Here is a 21,290-nt window from a genome sequence, read left to right on the forward strand (position 1 = left end):
ATACGGTACAATGGTGCTGTGAAAATCTACAACACGTCCCGCAAAAAACAAGCCCTCATACGGCAATATTGATGGAAAAATAAAAAAGTTATGCCTTTTGGAAGGTGGGGAGGAAAAAACAAAAGTGAAAATCTGAAAAATGGCTGCGGAGGGAAGGGGTTAAAAAGTGCATGCAAAATCTGCACTGTGGGAACCCAGCCTTAGGACGGGTTACCACTTAGCGTAAATGCTGCAGAATTTCCGCAACGGAATTCTGTGTGGAAATTCCGCAGCATTTACACTAGCAGCAAAGTGGATGAGATTTATTAAATCTCCTACCCACGCTGCGGAAAAAAAACTGCAGCGTAAATGTTAATAAATTAACCTGCGGTGCAGAATTTAAATCCGCAGAATGTCAATTTATGCTGCATATTTGTGGATTTTCTGTTGCAGGGTTTCCCCATTGAATTCAATGGGGTTGCAAAACCCGCAACGGAAAGCCAAGTGTTGCGACTTTTGCAGGGGAAGCGCAGCTATTCCGCCTCAAAAAATCGCAACTCAGAAAAAATAAATCATACTTACCCAAAACTCTCTCTTTCTTCTTGCAGTCCGGCCTCCTGGGGTGAGCTTGCATCCCATGTGACAGCTGCAGCCAATCACAGGCTACAGCGTCACATGGCCTGCAACGTCATCTTAGGAGAATGGGGGATAAGCTTGAACGTTCTTTTTTTTCCCCCCAGTGCTGCTTTCCACAGCGGAAATTCTAGCCAAAAAACTGCACCACATTGTGGTGCTTTTTTTTCGGACGGAATGTGCTGCGTGCTTCAGGTCGGATACATTGCACAGTTTTTACGCAGGGTATGGGACCAGTGGGAACCCGGCCTTAGGCTGCGTGCAGTCACACGCGGCAGATTTTGTTGCAGAAAGTTCCTCTGAATGCAACTTGCAGAAATAAATGCACCTGCTGCAGAAACGACCCTATTCAAATAAATGGAACTGATTTTCAGTCGCAGAAATTCCTGAAACAAAATCTGCCGTGTGTGAATTCACCCTGACTGCAGATGCCATCAGCAAATTTTTCAATTAATTAACCATTCTAATAATAACATTATTAGGGATTCACTCGTAATGCAGTTCTATAATATATAGTGACTATAATTTGTAATTTCACTTTAAGCGTATTTTCACGCGTATCGTAATCGCTGCAGATTTCTTGTCAGGATTTGCGTGCAGAAAATCCATAGCATATTACAGTAGCAGCAAAATGGAGAGAGATTTTTAACACATCTTATCCACACACTGCTGAAAAAACCTGCACAGTATACGTGCATAAATGACCAGTGGTACGGATTATAGATCAGTTTGTGCTACGCGTTCGCTGCACATTTGTTGCAGAATTTCCCCATTGAGTTCAATGGGGAAGTAAAATTTTGTTACAAATGCCATTGTTTGCCAAATGTGCTGCGATTACGCTACAGCAAATTCTGGAACTAAGGACTTATTCACACGAGCGTATTTCACGTCCGTGTTACGCGCGTTAGAAAAACGGACGTCACATGGACCTATGCAATTCAATGGGGTCATTCAGACATTCAGTGTTTTTCACGCAGCGTGTGTCTGCTGCGTGAAACTCACTGCATGTCCTATTCTTGTGCATTTTTTGCGCATCATGCACCCATTGAAGTCAATGGGTGCGTGAAAATCACGGACAGCACACGGACGCACTTCCGTGTGCTGTCCGTGATTCACGCAACAGTTGCTAAAGAAATGATGAGAAAAACAAAAACTCCTCCTTCAGTTGTTTTTGCTGACGTAAAAAATGTGTGAGATACAGATGACATACGCGCGTAAAAAATTCAGACGCGCACCGTACACAGATGCCACATGGAACTGCAACACAGGAAAAACGCTGCGTTTTTTTACACGTGCAAAACGGACACATTCGTGTGAATAAGGCCTAAAAAACAAATAAATCTTATACTTACCTCTTGCAGCTCTGCCATTGCAATGTGTCTGTGCGCCTTCCAGTTGCTCGTGTCCAGGTTGCCAACTGTGATGACGTTTCATCAGATGTGACCCCTGCAGCCAATCACAGGCTTCAGCGTTAAAGGTGATGAAACGTTATCACAGAAAAGTGCCTGGACACAAAGCAGCTGGTAAAGCAGTGATGCGTTGCTATGGCAATGGTAGGAGAGGTGAGTATAGGCTTTTTTGTCTGGCGCCTGTTCCGGATGAATATACAAACCAAATTAAAGCACCATTTGGTGCGAATATCCGAGTGGATTTCCCTGTGTGCTCTAGGTCGGTTACGCTACAGATTTTTTTTGCATGGTATCTGAACAGTGTGAACATATCCTCAGAGTTGGGCAAGTGGTGGCAGAATGGACATGGAGGCAGAGCCAGGCATTGTTGGTGGATTTTTAACCCCTTCAGACATTTTAAGGTCTCAAGTTTGAGACATATTTTACATTTTATTTCCATCTCTGCATTCCAGATTGTAAAAGACTATGTTCACACGATCTAAATTTGTACTAGGGATTTCAGGATAATCTACAGCAGAAATCCTCTGCTGAAACTTAGATTTCTGCCAGGGATTACCATGCCGATTCTCTGAGGTTTTTCAGTGTAGACGCCATGTAAATAATAAGCAAGCTGCAGATTATAAAATGTGAGTCCATTATTTTCAAGCAGATTAATTTCTGAAGCAAGTGAATAAAATAAAATGTCTGATTTACATAAGTTACAGAAAAACCCAATGAGAAACGTAGTTTCTTATTGTAATTATTTATTAGGGAGCCTTGCAGCTCTTTCTTTTCCTTATATAGCTGTAATGTCGGGGTAGGGAGACGGACAGGTGAGCCCTAATCTACCCGACACTCAGTCCCTGCCTACTTGCACAGTCCGTCCTAGGCGACGGCGTACAACTGGGCGACGATACCTACGCTCACTATGTGCACGACAAACAAAACAAGACAAGGGAACACAGAAGCAACAGGGAGAACAGGGACCGGAGGTTTCCTCGAGGTAGCCAAGGACGGGGAGCAGCGTTTCAGGAGGGAGACATGAAACACGTTGTGTATTTGAAAGGACGGGGGTAACTCCAGCCGGAAGGAGACAGGGTTAAGGACCTCAATGACCTTGTACGGCCCTATATACCGGGGAGCAAATTTTTTGGACGGAACTTTAAGGCGCAAATTTTTTGAAGACAGCCACACAAGATCCCCGACCACAAACAAGGGGTTAGTAGAACGTCTTTTATCTGCCTGAGTCTTTTCTATGCTCTGGGACGCCTCAATGTTCTTCTGAACCTGGGCCCAGACTGTGCACAGTTCCCGATGAATGACATCTACCTCGGAATTGTTGGAACCACCAGGTGAAATGGAGGAGAACAGTGGATTAAACCCAAAATTACAGAAAAAGGGGGAGACCCCTGACGAGTTACTGACCCGGTTATTAAGGGAAAATTCGGCGAGGGGAATGAAGGAGACCCAATCATATTGACAGTCAGAGATAAAACACCTTAAATATTGTTCTAGAGACTGATTAGTCCTCTCAGTTTGGCCATTAGTTTCAGGATGGAAGGCCGAGGAGAAGGACAGATCAATCTCCAACTTCTTACAGAAAGCTCTCCAAAACAATGAAACAAATTGTACCCCTCTGTCAGAAACAATATTGACAGGAACCCCATGGAAATGCAGGATGTGTTTGACAAACAAGGTAGCTAACGTCTTGCCATTGGGTAGTTTCTTGAGGGGCACAAAGTGGCACATCTTACTGAAGCGGTCTACTACAACCCACACCACCGACTTGCCTTGGGATGGAGGCAGATCGGTGATAAAATCCATGGAGATATGGGTCCAAGGTTTCAGGGGATTGGGCAAAGAACATAGTAAGCCCGCTGGTCGGGACCTAGGAGTCTTGGACCACGCACAAATTTCACAAGCGGCGAAGGTCCAAGGTAGGTTCTAGAAATAAGGTGCTTGGTACCCAGGATGCCTGGATGGCCAGATAGTGCAGAGTCATGATTTTCCCTGAGTACCCTTAGCGGGAATTGCAGGGGAACAAACAGCTTGTTCTCAGGAAGGTTCCCGGGAGCTGAACCTTGATCAGTCGCAATTTCGGAGACTAAGTCAGAATCAACAGAGGATATGATTATACCTGGGGGCAAAACACAAGCAGGATCCTCCTCCGAAGGAGGGCTGGCCATGAAACTACGTGACAGTGCATCAGCTTTAATATTTTTAGACCCAGCCCTATAGGTGACCACAAAGTTGAATCTAGTAAAAAACAAACAACGCCCATCGAGCTTGTCTCGGGTTTAGCCTCCAAGCAGATTCTAGGAAAACCAGATTCTTGTGGTCGGTAAAGACCGTTACCTGGTGCCTAGCCCCCTCCAAGAAGTGGCGCCACTCTTCAAATGCCCATTTAATGGCTAAGAGTTCGCGGTTGCCAACGTCATAGTTACTCTCAGTGGGCGAGAACTTCCTGGAGAAGTAGGCACAGGGATGGAGATGGGTGAGAGAACTGGTACCCTGGGACAAGACAGCATCCACTCCCACCTCGGAGGCGTCAACGTCCACGATGAATGGCTCCATTTGGTTAGGCTGAATCAGCACTGGGGCAGAGATAAAGCACTTCTTAAGGATCTCAAAAGCCTGGACCGCCTCCGGAGGCCAGTGGAGGAGATCCGCACCTTTGCGAGTAAGATCCATAAGAGGCTTAGCGATGACCGAGAAGTTAGCAATAAATCTCGTGTAGTAATTAGCAAACCCCAGGAAGCACTGTAACGCCTTCAGGGAGGCAGGTTGGACCCATTGAGCCACAGCCTGAACCTTGGCAGGGTCCATGCGGAAATCATTAGGAGTGAGGATATGACCCAAAAATGGTATCTCCTGCACTCCAAACACACATTTTTCGGTTTTAGCAAAGGGCCTGGAGCACCTTCCTGACATGCTCAATGTGGGAGGACCAGTCCTTGGAAAACACAAGTATGTCATCAAGGTACACTACAAGAAATACCCCCAGGTATTCTCGTAAAATCTCATTTATGAAATTCTGGAAGACCGCGGGAGCATTACACAACCCAAAGGGCATGACGAGGTATTCGAAATGACCTTCGCACGTGTTAAATGCAGTCTTCCACTCATCCCCTTCTCTGATTCGGATAAGATTATAAGCCCCCCGAAGATCAAACTTAGAGAACCATTGGGCCCCCTGAACCTGATTAAAGAGATCAGGAATCAAATGTGTATGGCGGAGTTAGTAGTAATAGCTGTCAGCTGAAGGAGCATTCGTCTGACAGCTATTTAAAGTATATGGCCACTTTTAGTTGTATACAGTATATAATATTAAGCTGAACGAGTGAGGAGACACACAAGTAGAGCCTTTAGACGATATTAGCATGAGCCATTGTAAGCTTAGTTACCCTCCAGTGTCACAGCTGGCCCATTCATACAAGGATGTACTCTAAGGGTTGTCAAATATTAGGAAATTCATTCCACAGGGTAAAAATCCTGAAATATAATAATACATTCACATGAAACGGTTTATAGCATTTTAAACAGGTGCTGATTTTTCTGTAGATGAATTTGGCTCATCACTGTGGTTAAAGTTTACAATGGTGCACCAGGAAAAATCGGTGTCATTATAGTTCTTGACCTCGTATGTTATACAAGGAAATGTCTGTATTACAGTATACTGAAAGTATTTGTCACAACAAACTTCCAAAGAAACCTTGTACAAGTGTTAGGTCAAAGTATTATGATTGTCTTACAATCTGTATTATTCTGTCTTGCCAACTTAAATATGTGGCGTCTAGCTGTTCCATTATAAGCTGCACATATCTGCACAAAGTCAACAGAAGATAGTGCAATGAATAGTCATTTGCAGGGCATTGTGCTTTTATTGGTTTTTTTTCTTTCGTTTGAATATGTTTTATAGAGTCATTGTTGTGAGTTTACATAACTGGCATAGTTAGATTTTTTACTTGAAACTTAGTTTAAAGAGGCTATGTCACCAGTTTATAACTGCCTCGTCAGTGTCATGCACTTCTCTTTACTATGCCCACTTGGTGAGAGGTAAAAAAAACACCCACATGGTCACTTAGAACAAATTTGCATAACACTTAAAATGCTCATAACTTTGTCAAAAATAAAAGTTTAAAAAAAACAAAAAACAACACATTACTTATCTACATTAAAGTGCCTATTACATTAGGTAGAAGATAGGGCAGTTGTAAACCGGTGACAGAGTCTCTTTAAAGTTGACAACAGGGCCGCAGTAACATAAAGTATATATGTTTTAGCGCTTCTCCGCACAATCTATATAACTTTACATGTTCATGAATGTTCATCTTCTTTCAGTATTAACAATTACCAATGGCTATGTCACGGCTATGGGGTATGTGGACCCACTTGCCCGCTCCGCCGTAGTGGAGTAGCAGCTGGCCAAACAACAGTCAATAACAGTCTCTAGGACAATAGTACCTGGATAGATGATTTGGCAAACACTCAGCGTGGCAGATGCTAGGCGTAGAAACAAGTGGCGTAACACACTTGGCACAGAATCAAATTCGACACTAGATTACGCACTGGAACAAACACAATTATTGAATACGGGATACAGGAAACGGGAAGGATACAGGAAACAACTAAGGGACCATTTCCAAAAACTAACATGGGCAGACACAACAACGTTCAAGCAAGGAGAGGAAGGGCAGAGCCCTTTTTAAAGTCCAGGATGTATTAGGGATTAGCTAGGGAACTTTGCACTGGAGCGCGCACTGCCCCTTTGAGGCCGGGAACCAACGCGCATGCGCGCACCCTACAGGATTCAGTGGGGAAGCTGCTACAAACGCATGTGTCGGCGTCTCTGGGGAGGGGGACGCTGGCGTGAAGAGCCTGTCCTGCGGTCGCGACTGCTGGTAAGTAGGATGTGCTGGTGGTCAGCGACGAGTGGAATCAAAGGGCTTCAAAAGAGACTGTCAGTATCACGATATACTGCAATACATTAGTATTTCAGTATATCATTCAAGCAATTCAATGATCGCTGCTTCAAGTCCCCTAGGGGGACTAATTAAAAAAGGGAAAAAACAGTTAAATAAAGTTTGCATAAATACAAGAATGGTCATAACTTGGCCAAAAATGCTCGTTTTTTAAAAATAAAAACGTTACTGTAATCTACATTGCAGCGCCTATCTGCTGCAATAGCAGATAGGGGTTGCAAAATCTGGTGACAGAGCCTCTTTAAGGTCAAAGATTCTTCAGCTGTTTATTATCTGATTTGTAAGAGCCACTCTGCTGTTTGAAATCATTTAAGTGTGTCTGGTGATGGAGATAAGTAGTTATGCATTAAAAGGATTGTCCCAGAATGAATGAAAAAAAATAAAAACAGAAATAATATAGTTCATGCAATCTCTTTCTAACTAAACTAGAACCAGGCCTGTATCTCACATGGATCCAGAGATCTCCCCATTCATTGCTCTGCTAGATTTTCTTCAGGCTGGTATCTCAGGGGGCGTATCCTACTCTGCTGTAGCTCCTCCCTCTCCCCATCATAGATTGTATATACAGATCGCTCTGTTTCACTGCCTCTGCCTCCTCTCTAGGAGAAGCTTTACAAATGCCCGTATTAGGCTCCATTCACATCGCGTTTGTGCTATCCGCCGGGCGTACACGATTTTAAACACTAAAAAAGTATTGAAAAGTATAGCTGAGCGTATACATAGACTATAATGGGTCAAACATAGACCAAAATAGCATCCGTTTGGACTATGTTTGTCATGGATTACGTTGGGATAGTGTTTTTTTAAAGTACTGAAAAGCATAGTCTTCTACGCTATTCTGTACTTCAAAAAAACGTATACGCGACGCAACTTTTTTTTACCATTGATCTCAAAGGACAATGTATGCAAACGTAATGCTATACGTTTGTATTCATTTACATACAGTGAATCTATGAGTTGTTTTTTTTTTTTCTATCAATGTTCAGTTTAAAAAAAAAATTTAGGTAAAAAACGGACAGAAACTTATACTAACGTATGAGTATATGCTAAACGTACATGCTATAAAAAAAAAACACAGACGTAAACAAAAAATGGTACATGTTTGTATACGTTTTCAATGGTCCATGTTTTTATAAAAAAAAGTATACGGTGGATAGCACAAACACGATGTGAATGGGGCCTTACATGTCTTTTTAGAGGAGGAGTCCAGGCCTATATAACTGAAGATGATAAGCTGTGTTTATGAATAAAGGCTTCTTCTCTAATTCTTTACTGAGTGATGCAGAAAATGCATTTTGTATTGGCTGGTAGCAATTGGAGAGTGGTACTGAGCATGTGTTCCTCCCTTAATCAGCTCAGTCGGAGGACGTGCACAATACTATATAGTTTGAACACTAGGGGGCACCTTTATAATGAAGAAAAGGCAATATCTCGCAACTGGAGCATTTTTGTAACATAAGGTAAATTACCAAACCAAATAATTTTTTAATGCTGAATTATATTGCTATAAAATGTAATATTAAGACAACCGCTTTAACTTGTCTTTGTTTAATAATTCTAATGAATGATTATGTATGTAGAAACTTACTTTTAAATTAGCATTAACCTATTCCCGCTGCAGCCATTTAAAATTTTTGCTTTCTCCTTCCCACATTCCATGAGCTATAACTTTTTATTATTCCAACACAGGCGTATAAGGGTGATCATATATATATATTATCGGGCATAAAATATTGGCTAATCGTATAGTTTTAGAAATATCAGATATTATTGTTGTCGGCAGCACGGGGAGACGCGCGATCGGAGTAACGAGCACTCGTTCCCTAACTAGCTCCTTGTGACCGGAGCAAACGAGCGCCGATCAACGAGCTATCTCATTGATCAGCGCTCGTTTCACCTGTTAGTTTCCGTTATCTCATTTAGACCCTTGGGTATCAGTGTATTTAGTATGTATATCCAATAAACTTCTCTTTTGCATAATCTAAATGGTCAATTGGTGTGATCGAAAAAAGGCCCTTTTACAACGGCCGATAAGCGGCTGGTGCAGTGAGTGTCGATCAACGAGACATCATTGATCGGCTTCGTTTGCTCCTGTCACACGGAGCTATGGATGGGGACGAGTGGTCGTTACTCCGATCGCTCGTCCCCATACATTATTATCATGTCGGCAGCGCATCTACCTGTTTACACAGGGAGATGTGCTGCCGACAACGATAATATTTAACTTTTTTAAGACAATACGATGCTCTCGGTCATCTGCTGATTGTTCTCCTGTTTAAACAGGGCAATTATCGGCAACGAGCGTTATATTAACGCTCGTCTGCCGGATAATCGTCCTGTGTAAAACCCCCTTAACACCTGAACTCTCCCTTGTGTTGCATTGTGCAGTGTCTAGATATACTATGTTGCATGAAGTTGTTCATGCAATTTGATCTGTTTATTTAGTCGGCAATGGAGAATTTGTATTGTTCTACCGACGTATTGCATATACAATTTATTAGGTATATCACGGAACTAGATTTGCAATTCAGGCAATATTTTATACTAAAAGTATCCCCCGAGTGTGCTGACTAAAATGTTTTCTGTTTGTGTGTGACAGTCTTGCAGCATAGACATCTCTTTGTACCACATTTGTAGCTGCCTGGTGGTTCTGTAGGATTGGTGGAGATTTTTTCATTGTTCCAGTACCAAATTTTGTGAGGGCTAACATGTTCTTTAGAGTGGGGGCACATCGGAATGTTATTGCGGGTTTGGTGGGTAAAATGCATTTAAAGTAAGGGTCGAGCTCTAAAATATGCCAATGTTTGATGAGGCTTTCACTGATTTTTATTATGAGCTGTATTATAAGTTGTGATGAAGTTGAGGTTGTTATGGGATGTTACTATATTTTTTTGTTGTATAGAATTTTTTTTAGGAGCTAGGCATTCTTTGAATAGCCTAGATGTTTTTTTTTAAAAGCTTCTGTTAGTAAGTGCTTCGGGTAACCCTTTTCTCTGCAGTGGGTGTTCAATATTTTGAATTGGTTAAAAAAAAGTCTTTGTAAAGGGTACAGTTTTTCCATATTCTTTTATATTGGCTGAAAGGAATGTTGCTGATCCATTTAAAAAAGATATGGCCGCTTGTGTATTCTTGGTAATTGTTTGTGTCAACTTTTTTGAAGAAGGTTTTTGTTACAAATGCGCAATTGGTATGTGTTATGACAAGATCTAGGAATTCAATCCCGTGTCTTTGAGAGTGCTAGTCATTGTAAGACCCTAGGTATTATTATTTAAAGAATTTCAGAAAAGGCAAGCTTACTCCATATCTCCCTTCCACAGGAAAAAGAGGTAATCTATATAACTTTTGTACATTATTACGTGCGATTTGGCCCAGGGATGATTCCGAATGTGAATGTCTTCAAAATCACCCATGAATAGATTAGCATAACTAGGGGCCATTCGAGTCCCCATTGCTGTGCCTTTGATTTGGTGATAGCGAGATTTTTTTGAGTGTAAATATATTGTTTTTAAATATAAATTCCATACTCTGAAGGAGATAGTTAGTTTGTGTTGGAGTCAACAAGAGATGGAGACAACCATCAGCACCCCACAATCGCCTCCCCCTCTGTCTAATGGCTTAGATGCCATGGTCCCTATTGACCATGGCATCTTAGCGGTTAAATGGCCACAGATAGGAGTTAGCGGTGATCTTTGCCATTAGAGCAGGGTGTCACCTGTCATACACAGCTGACACCCGCAGCGTATGGCTCAGGCTCAGCCCGTGAGCTCGCTCCAACCTTCACCCTTCAACTTCCACTGTACATGTACGGCGAATGTCGGGAAGGAGTTAGAGAGTTACTTATTATCAAAAAAGCCACTGTCATTCAATGTTATTACACAATAACATGAAAAAATTACAAGGGTTGGAATTTAATAATTTTAAAATAGACATTAATGCTGAATAACAAATATCCACAGGATATGTCATAAATGTCAGATAGATGCGGGTCCTACCTCTGGAACCCGCATCTATCTCTAGAACGGGGCCCCCTAAATCCTTTTCTACCGCTCTGGGTTGTAGCTGAAAAGTGTGATTTCCGACCTTGAATTACGGAAACAGCGTAGCTCGCTGAGCTACGCTGTTTCTGTAAGTCCCATAGAATGAAATGGTAGTTACAGAAACCGCGTAGCTCGCATGCTATGCCGCTTCCGTAACTGTTATTCACTACAATGGGAGTTACGGAAACAGCGTAGCTCAGCGAGCTACGCTTTTTCCGTAATTCATGGTCGGAAATCAAACTTTTCAGCTACAACACAGAGCGGTAGAAAAGGGTTTACAGGGTGCGGGTCCCAGAGGATATGTCATAAATGTCTCTGATGGGAAAACCCCTTTAAGGCTATGTTCACACGGCATATGCGCAGGCTGAAAAAAATACAAGGCTGATTTCAAGAGAAAACATCCCCTGAAATCCTGGAATTTTTGAAGCTGTCTTTCAAAGGGTTTTCGATTTTTTAAGGTGTTCAAATAATTTTTTTGAAGCATCAATGGGAAATGGGAAAGATCAACTTGTAAAATGCTTCAAGAAGTGAGATGTCACTTCTTTCTACATAACTTATTTTTTAACTCAGCAACGTAAAAATGACTCGTATAAACTACACAGTGTATTTTTTATTGAAAGCAATGGAAAGCTGTTTGCAGGGTTATTTCCAATGTATTTCGGAGCGTAAAGGTACATCAAGTAGGAATTACGAGATGTATTTTACAGAATTGCATTGCTTTATCTAACCTCTTTCTTTCTTTTTTCTTTCTTTCTTTCTTAGGTGTGATTGTTCAAACGTGGATTCTAAACCGCTACAGAATGGTACAACTTGAAATAATAGATCAAGTCGTGATGTCATATGGCGGCTTGAGAGGTGCTGTTGCCTTTGCTTTAGTTGCTTTATTAGATGCTGAAAGAGTAAAAGCCAAGAACTTGTTTGTCAGCACAACTATAATTGTTGTGTATTTTACAGTCATATTTCAGGTATGTTTGCTGTTTAAGCAACAATATTGTAAGACTTTCGGTGTTATTCCTTTATTTGTTATTATTTTAAGACTGCATATCATTTCACTTTCTAGAGCAGCAGTTTGAGCTGCTCTTCGCGATCACTTGGTATTGAATATTGAACCTTAGTCGTCCATACTGTATGTTATTCCTATAATCATTCTTCTAAACCTTAATAAGTAAACAATGGAAAGCTGTGTGATCTGCCCCCGCCCCCCCAACAGTGAGTAATTACAGCACTACCATACACCTTGTAATACAGGGGCATGCGGGCAGCTTCAAATATAGGCAATGTCTGTGAGAGGAATCATGGGAACTGTAGTCTTTTACATGATCCCACCCACAGAAAGCCCTAGCAAAATGAAAACATCAGTGTTGTACAGAGCAGGGCTACATCTGAGCTGCATCATCTCGTGACCATTCAGACACATCTAGGAACTTTTCTGTGTTTTTCATAAGCTGGAAATCCCCTTTAAGTATATACATCAAACCCTTTTCTAGTTTTAAATGATCTTGCAACTTTCTAACCATTTTCTTCAGTACTGCTTCATCCTTCTTATTTAGGTGCAACCAGGCCATACAGTAGAGTTTGTAACCAACAAAGAAATTAGCCTAGTTCCTTTAAAGAGGCTCTGTCACCAGATTATCAAATCCCTATCTCCTATTGCATGTGATCGGCGCTGCAATGTAGATAACAGTAACATTATTTTTTTTTTTAAAAACGATCATTTTTGGCCAAGTTATGAGCAATTTTATATTTATGCAAATGAGCCTTTCTAATGGACAACTGGGCGTGTTTTCTCTTATTTCCAACTGGGCGTGTATTGTGTTTGTAACATCTGGCCGTGTTTACTTGTTTTACTAGCTGGGCGTTGTGAATAGAAGTGTTTGTCAGCATCATATGTCAGCATCATACTCTTCTATTCACAACACCCAGCTAGTAAAACAAGTAAACACGCCCAGATGTTACAAACACAAGACACGCCCAGTTGGAAATAAGAGAAAACACGCCCAGTTGTCCATTAGAAAGGCTCATTTGCATAAATATAAAATTGCTCATAACTTGGCCAAAAATGATCGATTTTTAAAAAAAACAAACGTTACTATTATCTACATTGCAGCGCCGATCACATGCAATAGGAGATAGGGATTTGATAATCTGGTGACAAAGCCTCTTTAAAGAGGCTCTGTCACCAGATTTTGCAACCCCTATCTCCTATTGCAGCAGATCGGCGCTGCAATGTAGATAAGAGTAACGTTTTGTTTTTTTTCAAAAACGAGCATTTTTGGCCAAGTTATGACCATTTTTATATTTATGCAAATGAGGCTTTCTTAAGTACAACTGGGCGTGTTTAAAGTTATATACAAGTGGGCGTGTATTGTGTGTGTACATCTGGGCGTTTTTACTTTTTTTACTAGCTGGGCGTTGTGAATAGAAGTGTATGATGCTGACGAATCAGCATCATCCACTTCTCTTCGTTAACACCCAGCTTCTGGCAGTGCACAGACACACAGCGTGTTCTTGAGAGATCACGCTGTGACGTCACTTCCTGCCCCAGGTCCTGCATCGTGTCGGACGAGCGAGGACACATCGGCACCAGGCGACAGAGGCTACAGTTGATTCTGCAGCAGCATCGGCGTTTGCAGGTTAGTCGATGTAGCCTCTGTCGCCTGGTGCCGATGTGTCCTCATTCATCCGACACGATGCAGGACCTGTTGCAGGAAGTGACGTCACAGCGTGATCTCTCGAGAACACGCTGTGTGTCTGTGCACTGCCAGAAGCTGGGTGTTAACGAAGAGAAGTGGATGATGCTGATTCGTCAGCATCATACACTTCTATTCACAACGCCCAGCTAGTAAAAGAAGTAAAAACGCCCAGATGTACATACACAATACACGCCCACTTGTACATAACTTTAAACACGCCCAGTTGTACTTAAGGAAGCCTCATTTGCATAAATATAAAAATGGTCATAACTTGGCCAAAAATGCTCGTTTTAAAAAAAAAAGCAAACGTTACTCTTATCTACATTGCAGCGCCGATCTGCTGCAATAGGAGATAGGGGTTGCAAAATCTGGTGACAGAGCCTGTTTAAGCTCTCATTTATACTCTGGTTTACCGGTTAGGCTTCGTTCACATCTACGTCAGGGCTCTGTTCATGCGTTCCGGCAGGGTAAACCATGAATGGAACCCTGACTGAAACAAACGGAAACCCTTGCACAATGGAGACAAATGGAAACCATTTGCATCGGATCCATCACCATTGAAATCAATGATGATGCCAACAGTAACCCATGGTTTGCGTTAGTTTCAGTCAGGGTTCCGTTCATGGGTTCCCCTGGCAGAAAGCTCCGATGGGACACCTGAACGGAGCCCTGACGCAGATGTGAACGAAGCCTTACCAGTTCTTCACTTCACATCTATTCTTTGAAGGTATATGTTGGGAGTATTCCTCCGACTATGCCACTTTGTAGCCATACAATGTCATATTTTGGGATACAATATTAAATAAATAACCACTGTGACTCGGGTCATACTACTCCAACCTCCGGGTGAATAGGAGCCTATGGCTATGTTCAGCATATGCTCTGAGAGCATACACCGAATATGATCACAAGACAAGATGTGAACATAGCCTTAATCTCCCACGGCCTCTCTGCTCTGGTAGGAACTAGCTGGAGGTACTCTAGCGGATGCAAAGAAAAATATTATATTTACACATATTTATTTTAGCAAATCATTCTTTCTCCAATTGTGTGATTTTTGTTCTAGTAAATTGTAGTTCAATTTGTATTTATTTCTTACGTACCTTTTAATATGACACCTTAATATAATGATTTTTATCAATTTTAAACAGGGATTAACTATTAAACCATTGGTACGATGGTTGAAAGTGAAAAGGAGTGAACATCACGAACGAAAACTGAATGAAAAACTGCATGGAAGAGTAAGGATTTTAGAAACCATTTTCTTTTCATGCAAGAATTGTTGTTTATGACAGTTCAGGTTTATTTCCTTGTATAAATATTTTTTATAAACCTTTAGGCTGAATTTACATGTTGCGGATTTGTCGCAGATTTTGTTGCGGTTTTGACGCAGATCTCACCCTTTTGCATTGCAATGTGTAAAATCTGCGCTGAAAATCTGCGTGAAATCCGCGACGTGTGAACTCAGCCTTATACATAGATAACCAGATCTTTCCAGTGTAGTAACAACACATCCATAGATATGCTTACAGTACATGAAGAAAAGGGAAAGCAAAGTTCTGTTCAGTGGCTTGACATATGGCGTGCACGGTACATGTAGATCGCCTTCATGAATATACACAAATGTTGTTTTTATATTTCTAGAACTGTTTAAATGCTCATAATCACATCAAAACTATATGTAGATATATTTTCTTATTTTTTGCTTTTACCCTACGAATTGAAGAGCTATGTTAAAAATACCAGATTTAGAGCACACGGCAGTTTAAGAAAAACAAACAAATAAATCATGCACTAAACTTTCTGAAGGATAAGGCCCTGTTCGCATCAGCGTCGGGTTCCGTTTGGGTTTTCCATTTGGGGTTTCCGTTCATCTATTCCGTCGGAGGAACCGATCAACGGAAAGCCGAACGGAAATTATAGTGTAAAGGATCTGCCAGACACAGTTTCTGTGTCGACGCTCGTGGTTAGTCAGTCTGCATCTGCTCCTAGGTCTGATAGAGTGACTCGATCTGCTACCACTCAGGCTGGTAGGCTGAGGAGTGGGAGAACCTATCACAGCCTGGTCACACGGAGCTAGCTCCCGCCCTCTGTCTATTTATACCTTCATTTCCTGCTCTTCCTTTGCCTGTGATTGTGTTAGGGATCTGCCAGGTACTACGTCTAGGTATACTCCTGGGATTAATCAATCCACACCTGAGGCCAGACCTGTTAGACTGACACCGTCTCCCACCAACCAGGGTGGCAGGCTCAGGAGTGGGAGAGCCTATCGCGGCCTGGTCAGTCGGAGTTAGCTCCGCCCCCTGTCCTTTATTACCTGCCGTGTTCTCTTCCTCAGTGCTTGTAATTCTTCTGGATTCCTGGCCCCACTGCTGCCTTGCTCCAGCCTGCTTCTGCCGTGCTTCTGCCTTGCTGCAGTTCCGCTTAACCTGCTTCGCTTTGCCCCTGGCTTGCTTCCTTCTCCGTGCTCACGTTGGTATACTCCACTTCATCCTGGTCCTGACTACTCATTCCCCGCTCCGTTTCCTCGCGGCGTTCCGTGGGCTACTGCCCCTTCCCTTGCGTGTTCCCTATTTGTTCTCCCGTGCACTTAGACAGCGTAGGGACCGCCGCCCAGTTGTACCCCATCGCCTAGGGCGGGTCGTTGCAAGTAGGCAGGGACAGGGCGGTGGGTAGATTAGGGCACACTTTCCCTTCACCTCCTTCCTGCCATTACATAATTACAAGCCCATACCTAGTCTACCATTTCTCCTACGCTGACGCTATCATGGACCCCCTTGAGACCCTGACCCAGCAGATGCAGGGCCTCTCCCTACAGGTCCAGGCCCTGGCCCAGAGGGTCAACCAGGGTGACGCTGCCTTAGTAGTACCCTTCACCTCACCTCTAGAACCCGACCTCAAGTTACCTGACTGGTTCTCAGGGGACCGTAAGACGTTTCTCTCCTTCCGGGAGAGTTGCAGACTGTATTTCCGCCTAAAACCCCACTCCTCAGGTTCCGAGAACCAGCGGGTGGGTATCATCATATCCCGACTCCAGGAAGGGCCACAAGAGTGGGCCTTCTCCTTGGCTCCTGACGCCCCTGAACTTTCCTCTGTTGATCGTTTTTTCTCTGCCCTCGGACTCATTTACGACGAGACTGACAGGACTGCTTTAGCCGAGAGTCAGCTGGTGACCTTACGTCAGGGTAGGAGACCGGTTGAGGAATACTGTTCTGATTTTAGAAAGTGGTGCGTAGCTTCTCGGTGGAACGATCCGGCCCTAAGGTGCCAGTTTAGATTAGGATTATCTGACGCCCTGAAGGATCTGCTGGTTAGCTACCCCTCTTCTGACTCCCTTGACCAGGTTATGGCCCTAGCAGTACGACTTGACCGACGTCTCAGGGAACGTCAGCTTGAACGTTTCAATGTGCTCCCCTCTGACTTTTCTGCGATCCCCCCCGAGGTCCCGTCTCCTCGCCCCTCCACGGAGGACTCGGAGGTACCTATGCAACTCGGGGCCTCCATGTCCCCTCGACAACGTAGGGAGTTTCGCAGAATGAATGGTCTCTGCTTCTACTGTGGGGACGACAAGCATCTACTGAACACCTGTCCCAGGCGCAAGAATAAAAAGCCGGAAAACTTCCGCGCCTAAGTGATCATCGGGGAGGTCACTTGGGCGCACAGGTATTTCCCGTTAATGTGAAACGCAATAAAATTTTGCTTCCCTTTCAGGTCTCGTTTGCTGGCCGGTCTGCCACGGGCAGTGCTTTCGTGGATTCTGGCTCATCTGCTAATATCATGTCTGTGGAATTTGCTATGTCTCTAAAGATGCCTTTTATTGATTTACCTTATCCTATCCCTGTAGTAGGTATCGACTCTACTCCCCTTGCTAATGGTTATTTTACTCAGCATACTCCTGTTTTTGAGCCCAATGGTTTTCTAAGTTCGATCTACGGGGGGCATATAACCTTATCCGCATCAAAGAGGGGGATGAGTGGAAAACTGCGTTCAACACACATACCTGGTTCGAATACCTGGTCATGCCCTTTGGGTTGTGTAATGCCCCTGCTGTCTTCCAGAATTTTATTAATGAAATCCTGAGAGATTACCTGGGTAATTTTCTTGTTGTGTACCTTGATGACATACTGGTGTTTTCCAAGGACTGGTCCTCCCACGTGGAGCATGTCAGGAAGGTGCTCCAGGTCCTTCGGGAGAATAATCTGTTTGCTAAGACTGAAAAATGTGTCTTTGGGGTACGGGAGATACCATTTTTAGGGCAAATCCTCACTCCTCATGAATTCCGCATGGACCCTGCCAAGGTTCAGGCTGTGGCGGAATGGGTCCAAACTGCCTCCCTTAAGGCGTTACAGTGTTTTTTAGGGTTCGCCAACTATTACAGGAGATTTATTGCCAACTTCTCGGTCGTCGCTAAGCCTCTTACGGACCTTACTCGCAAGGGCGCTGATGTCCTCCATTGGCCCCCTGAGGCCGTCCAGGCCTTTGAGACCCTCAAGAAGTGCTTTATCTCGGCCCCCGTGCTGATTCAGCCCAACCAAGAGGAGCCATTTATTGTGGAGGTTGACGCATCCGAGGTGGGAGTGGGGGCCGTCTTGTCCCAGGGTGCCAGCTCCCTCACCCATCTCCGCCCCTGTGCTTACTTCTCTAGGAAGTTTTCGCCAACTGAAAGTAACTATGATATTGGCAACCGCGAACTCTTAGCCATTAAATGGGCTTTTGAAGAGTGGCGGCACTTCCTGGAGGGGGCCAGACACCAGGTAACGGTCCTTACGGATCACAAGAATCTGGTTTTCCTAGAATCGGCCCGGAGGCTTAATCCTAGACAAGCTCGGTGGGCACTATTCTTTACCAGATTTAATTTCTTGGTTACCTATAGGGCTGGGTCCAAGAATATTAAGGCTGATGCTCTGTCACGTAGTTTCATGGCCAATCCTCCTTCCGAGAAGGATCCTGCTTGTATTTTACCCCCTGGTATAATCGTTTCTGCCACGGATTCTGATCTAGCTTCTGATATCGCGGCTGATCAGGGTTCAGCTCCCGGGAACGTCCCTGGGGACAAACTGTTTGTTCCCCTGCAATACCGGCTAAGGGTACTCAGGGAGAACCATGACTACGCTCTATCTGGTCATCCTGGCATCTTGGGCACCAAACACCTAATTACCAGAAACTATTGGTGGCCTGGGTTGCCTAAAGACGTTAGGGCTTACGTCGCCGCTTGTGAGGTTTGCGCTAGGTCCAAAACCCCTAGGTCCCGACCTGCGGGCTTACTACGTTCCTTGCCCATTCCCCAGAGACCTTGGACCCATATCTCCATGGATTTTATCACCGATTTGCCCCCATCTCAGGGAAAGTCGGTGGTGTGGGTGGTAGTAGACCGCTTCAGCAAGATGTGCCACTTTGTGCCCCTTAAGAAGCTACCTAACGCCAAGACGTTAGCTTCTTTGTTTGTGAAACACATCCTGCGTCTCCATGGGGCCCCAGTCAATATCGTTTCTGACAGAGGGGTACAATTTGTTTCCTTATTTTGGAGAGCTTTTTGTAAAAAGTTGGAGATTGATCTGTCCTTCTCCTCCGCCTTCCATCCCGAAACTAATGGCCAAACGGAAAGGACTAACCAATCCCTGGAACAATATTTAAGGTGTTTCATCTCTGACTGTCAATTCGATTGGGTCTCATTCCTTCCCCTTGCTGAATTTTCCCTGAATAACCGGGTCAGTAACTCGTCAGGGGTCTCCCCGTTTTTCTGTAATTTCGGGTTTAACCCAAGGTTCTCCTCCGTTTCCCCTGGTTGTTCCAATAATCTTGAGGTAGAGGATGTTCATCGGAAACTGTGCACAGTCTGGGCCCAGGTTCAGAAGAACCTAGAGGCGTCCCAGAGCGCACAAAAGATTCAGGCTGATAGTAGACGTTCTGCTAACCCCCGGTTTGTCGTCGGGGATTTGGTCTGGTTGTCGTCCAGGAACTTGCGCCTTAAGGTCCCGTCCAGGAAGTTTGCTCCCCGATTTATTGGACCTTATAAGATCATTGAAGTCCTCAACCCTGTATCCTTCTGTCTGGAGCTGCCCCCATCCTTTTGCATACATGATGTCTTCCATGCCTCCCTCCTTAAACGCTGCTCCCCGTCCTGGTCCCCCTCGAGGAAACCTCCTGTTCCCGTTCTCACCCCTGAGGGGGTGGAATTCGAGGTGGCCAAGATTATGGACAGTAGGATGGTCCAGGGCTCCCTCCAGTACCTGGTCCATTGGAGAGGATACGGGCCGGAGGAGAGGACTTGGGTACCTGCCTGTGATGTTCACGCTGGGGTATTGATCAGGAGGTTCCACCTTCTCTTCCCTACTAAACCGGGTCCTCTTAGTAAGGGTCCGGTGGCCCCTCATAAAAGGGGGAGTACTGTTAGGGATCTGCCAGGTACTACGTCTAGGTATACTCCTGGGATTAATCAATTCACACCTGAGGCCAGACCTGTTAGACTGACACCATCTCCCACCAAACAGGGTGGCAGGCTCAGGAGTGGGAGAGCCTATCGCGGCCTGGTCAGTCGGAGTTAGCTCCGCCCCCTGTCCTTTATTACCTGCCGTGTTCTCTTCCTCAGTGCTTGTAATTCTTCTGGATTCCTGGCCCCACTGCTGCCTTGCTCCAGCCTGCTTCTGCCGTGCTTCTGCCTTGCTGCAGTTCCGCTTAACCTGCTTCGCTTTGCCCCTGGCTTGCTTCCTTCTCCGTGCTCACGTTGGTATACTCCACTTCATCCTGGTCCTGACTACTCATTCCCCGCTCCGTTTCCTCGCGGCGTTCCGTGGGCTACTGCCCCTTCCCTTGCGTGTTCCCTGTTTGTTCTCCCGTGCACTTAGACAGCGTAGGGACCGCCGCCCAGTTGTACCCCGTCGCCTAGGTCGGGTCGTTGCAAGGAGGCAGGGACAGGGCGGTGGGTAGATTAGGGCTCACTTTCCCTTCACCACCTTCCTGCCATTACAGATTGTGTCTGGTTTCCTAGCTCTTCTGTTCCTGCTAATACTATTGACCTCTGCTTCAAATTGACCCTGGCTTTACTGACTACTCTCCTGCTTTGCGTTTGGTACCTCGTACACTCCTGGTTTGACTCGGCTCGTTCACTACTCTTGTTGCTCACGGTGTTGCCGTGGGCAACTGCCCCATTTCCCTTAGCTTCTGTGTACCCTAGTCTGTTTGTCTGTCGTGCACTTATTGAGCGTAGGGACCGTCGCCCAGTTGTACGCCGTCGCCTAGGACGGGCCGTGCAAGTAGGCAGGGACTGAGTGGCGGGTAGATAAGGGCTCACCTGTCTGTCTCCCTACCCCGACATTACATATAGCTTCTGTTTGCATTACCATTGTTTTCAATGGTAATTCTTCCGTTGCAGTCGGTTTCATAAAGCTTCCGTTTTTTTAAAGAAAACAATAGCATAGTCGACTACTCTATTGTTTCCACACAAAAAAAAACAGAAACTTTACAGAACGAAAATAAACGGAAACCAGCGGAAATGGAAGCATTACCATTGAAATCAATGATAAAGCAAACGGAAGCTATGGTTTTTGTTTGGCTTTCCGGTCATCTGCTCCAGAGTTC

At 44.3% G+C, this 21,290-nt stretch overlaps 1 protein-coding gene across 1 annotated transcript in view; it reads left to right on the forward strand.

The window, feature by feature from the left end:
* Positions 1-21,290, forward strand: part of SLC9A3 (solute carrier family 9 member A3) — a 220,115-nt gene that overhangs the window by 134,089 nt on the left and 64,736 nt on the right. The window contains exons 7-8 of the mRNA XM_075826897.1: positions 11,782-11,984; positions 14,864-14,953. Coding sequence (XP_075683012.1) covers positions 11,782-11,984; positions 14,864-14,953 — 293 coding nt within the window. The remainder of the gene's footprint in view (positions 1-11,781; positions 11,985-14,863; positions 14,954-21,290) is intronic.

This window comes from Rhinoderma darwinii, chromosome 5 (genome assembly GCF_050947455.1).
Source record: "Rhinoderma darwinii isolate aRhiDar2 chromosome 5, aRhiDar2.hap1, whole genome shotgun sequence".
Lineage (NCBI taxonomy): Eukaryota > Metazoa > Chordata > Amphibia > Anura > Rhinodermatidae > Rhinoderma > Rhinoderma darwinii.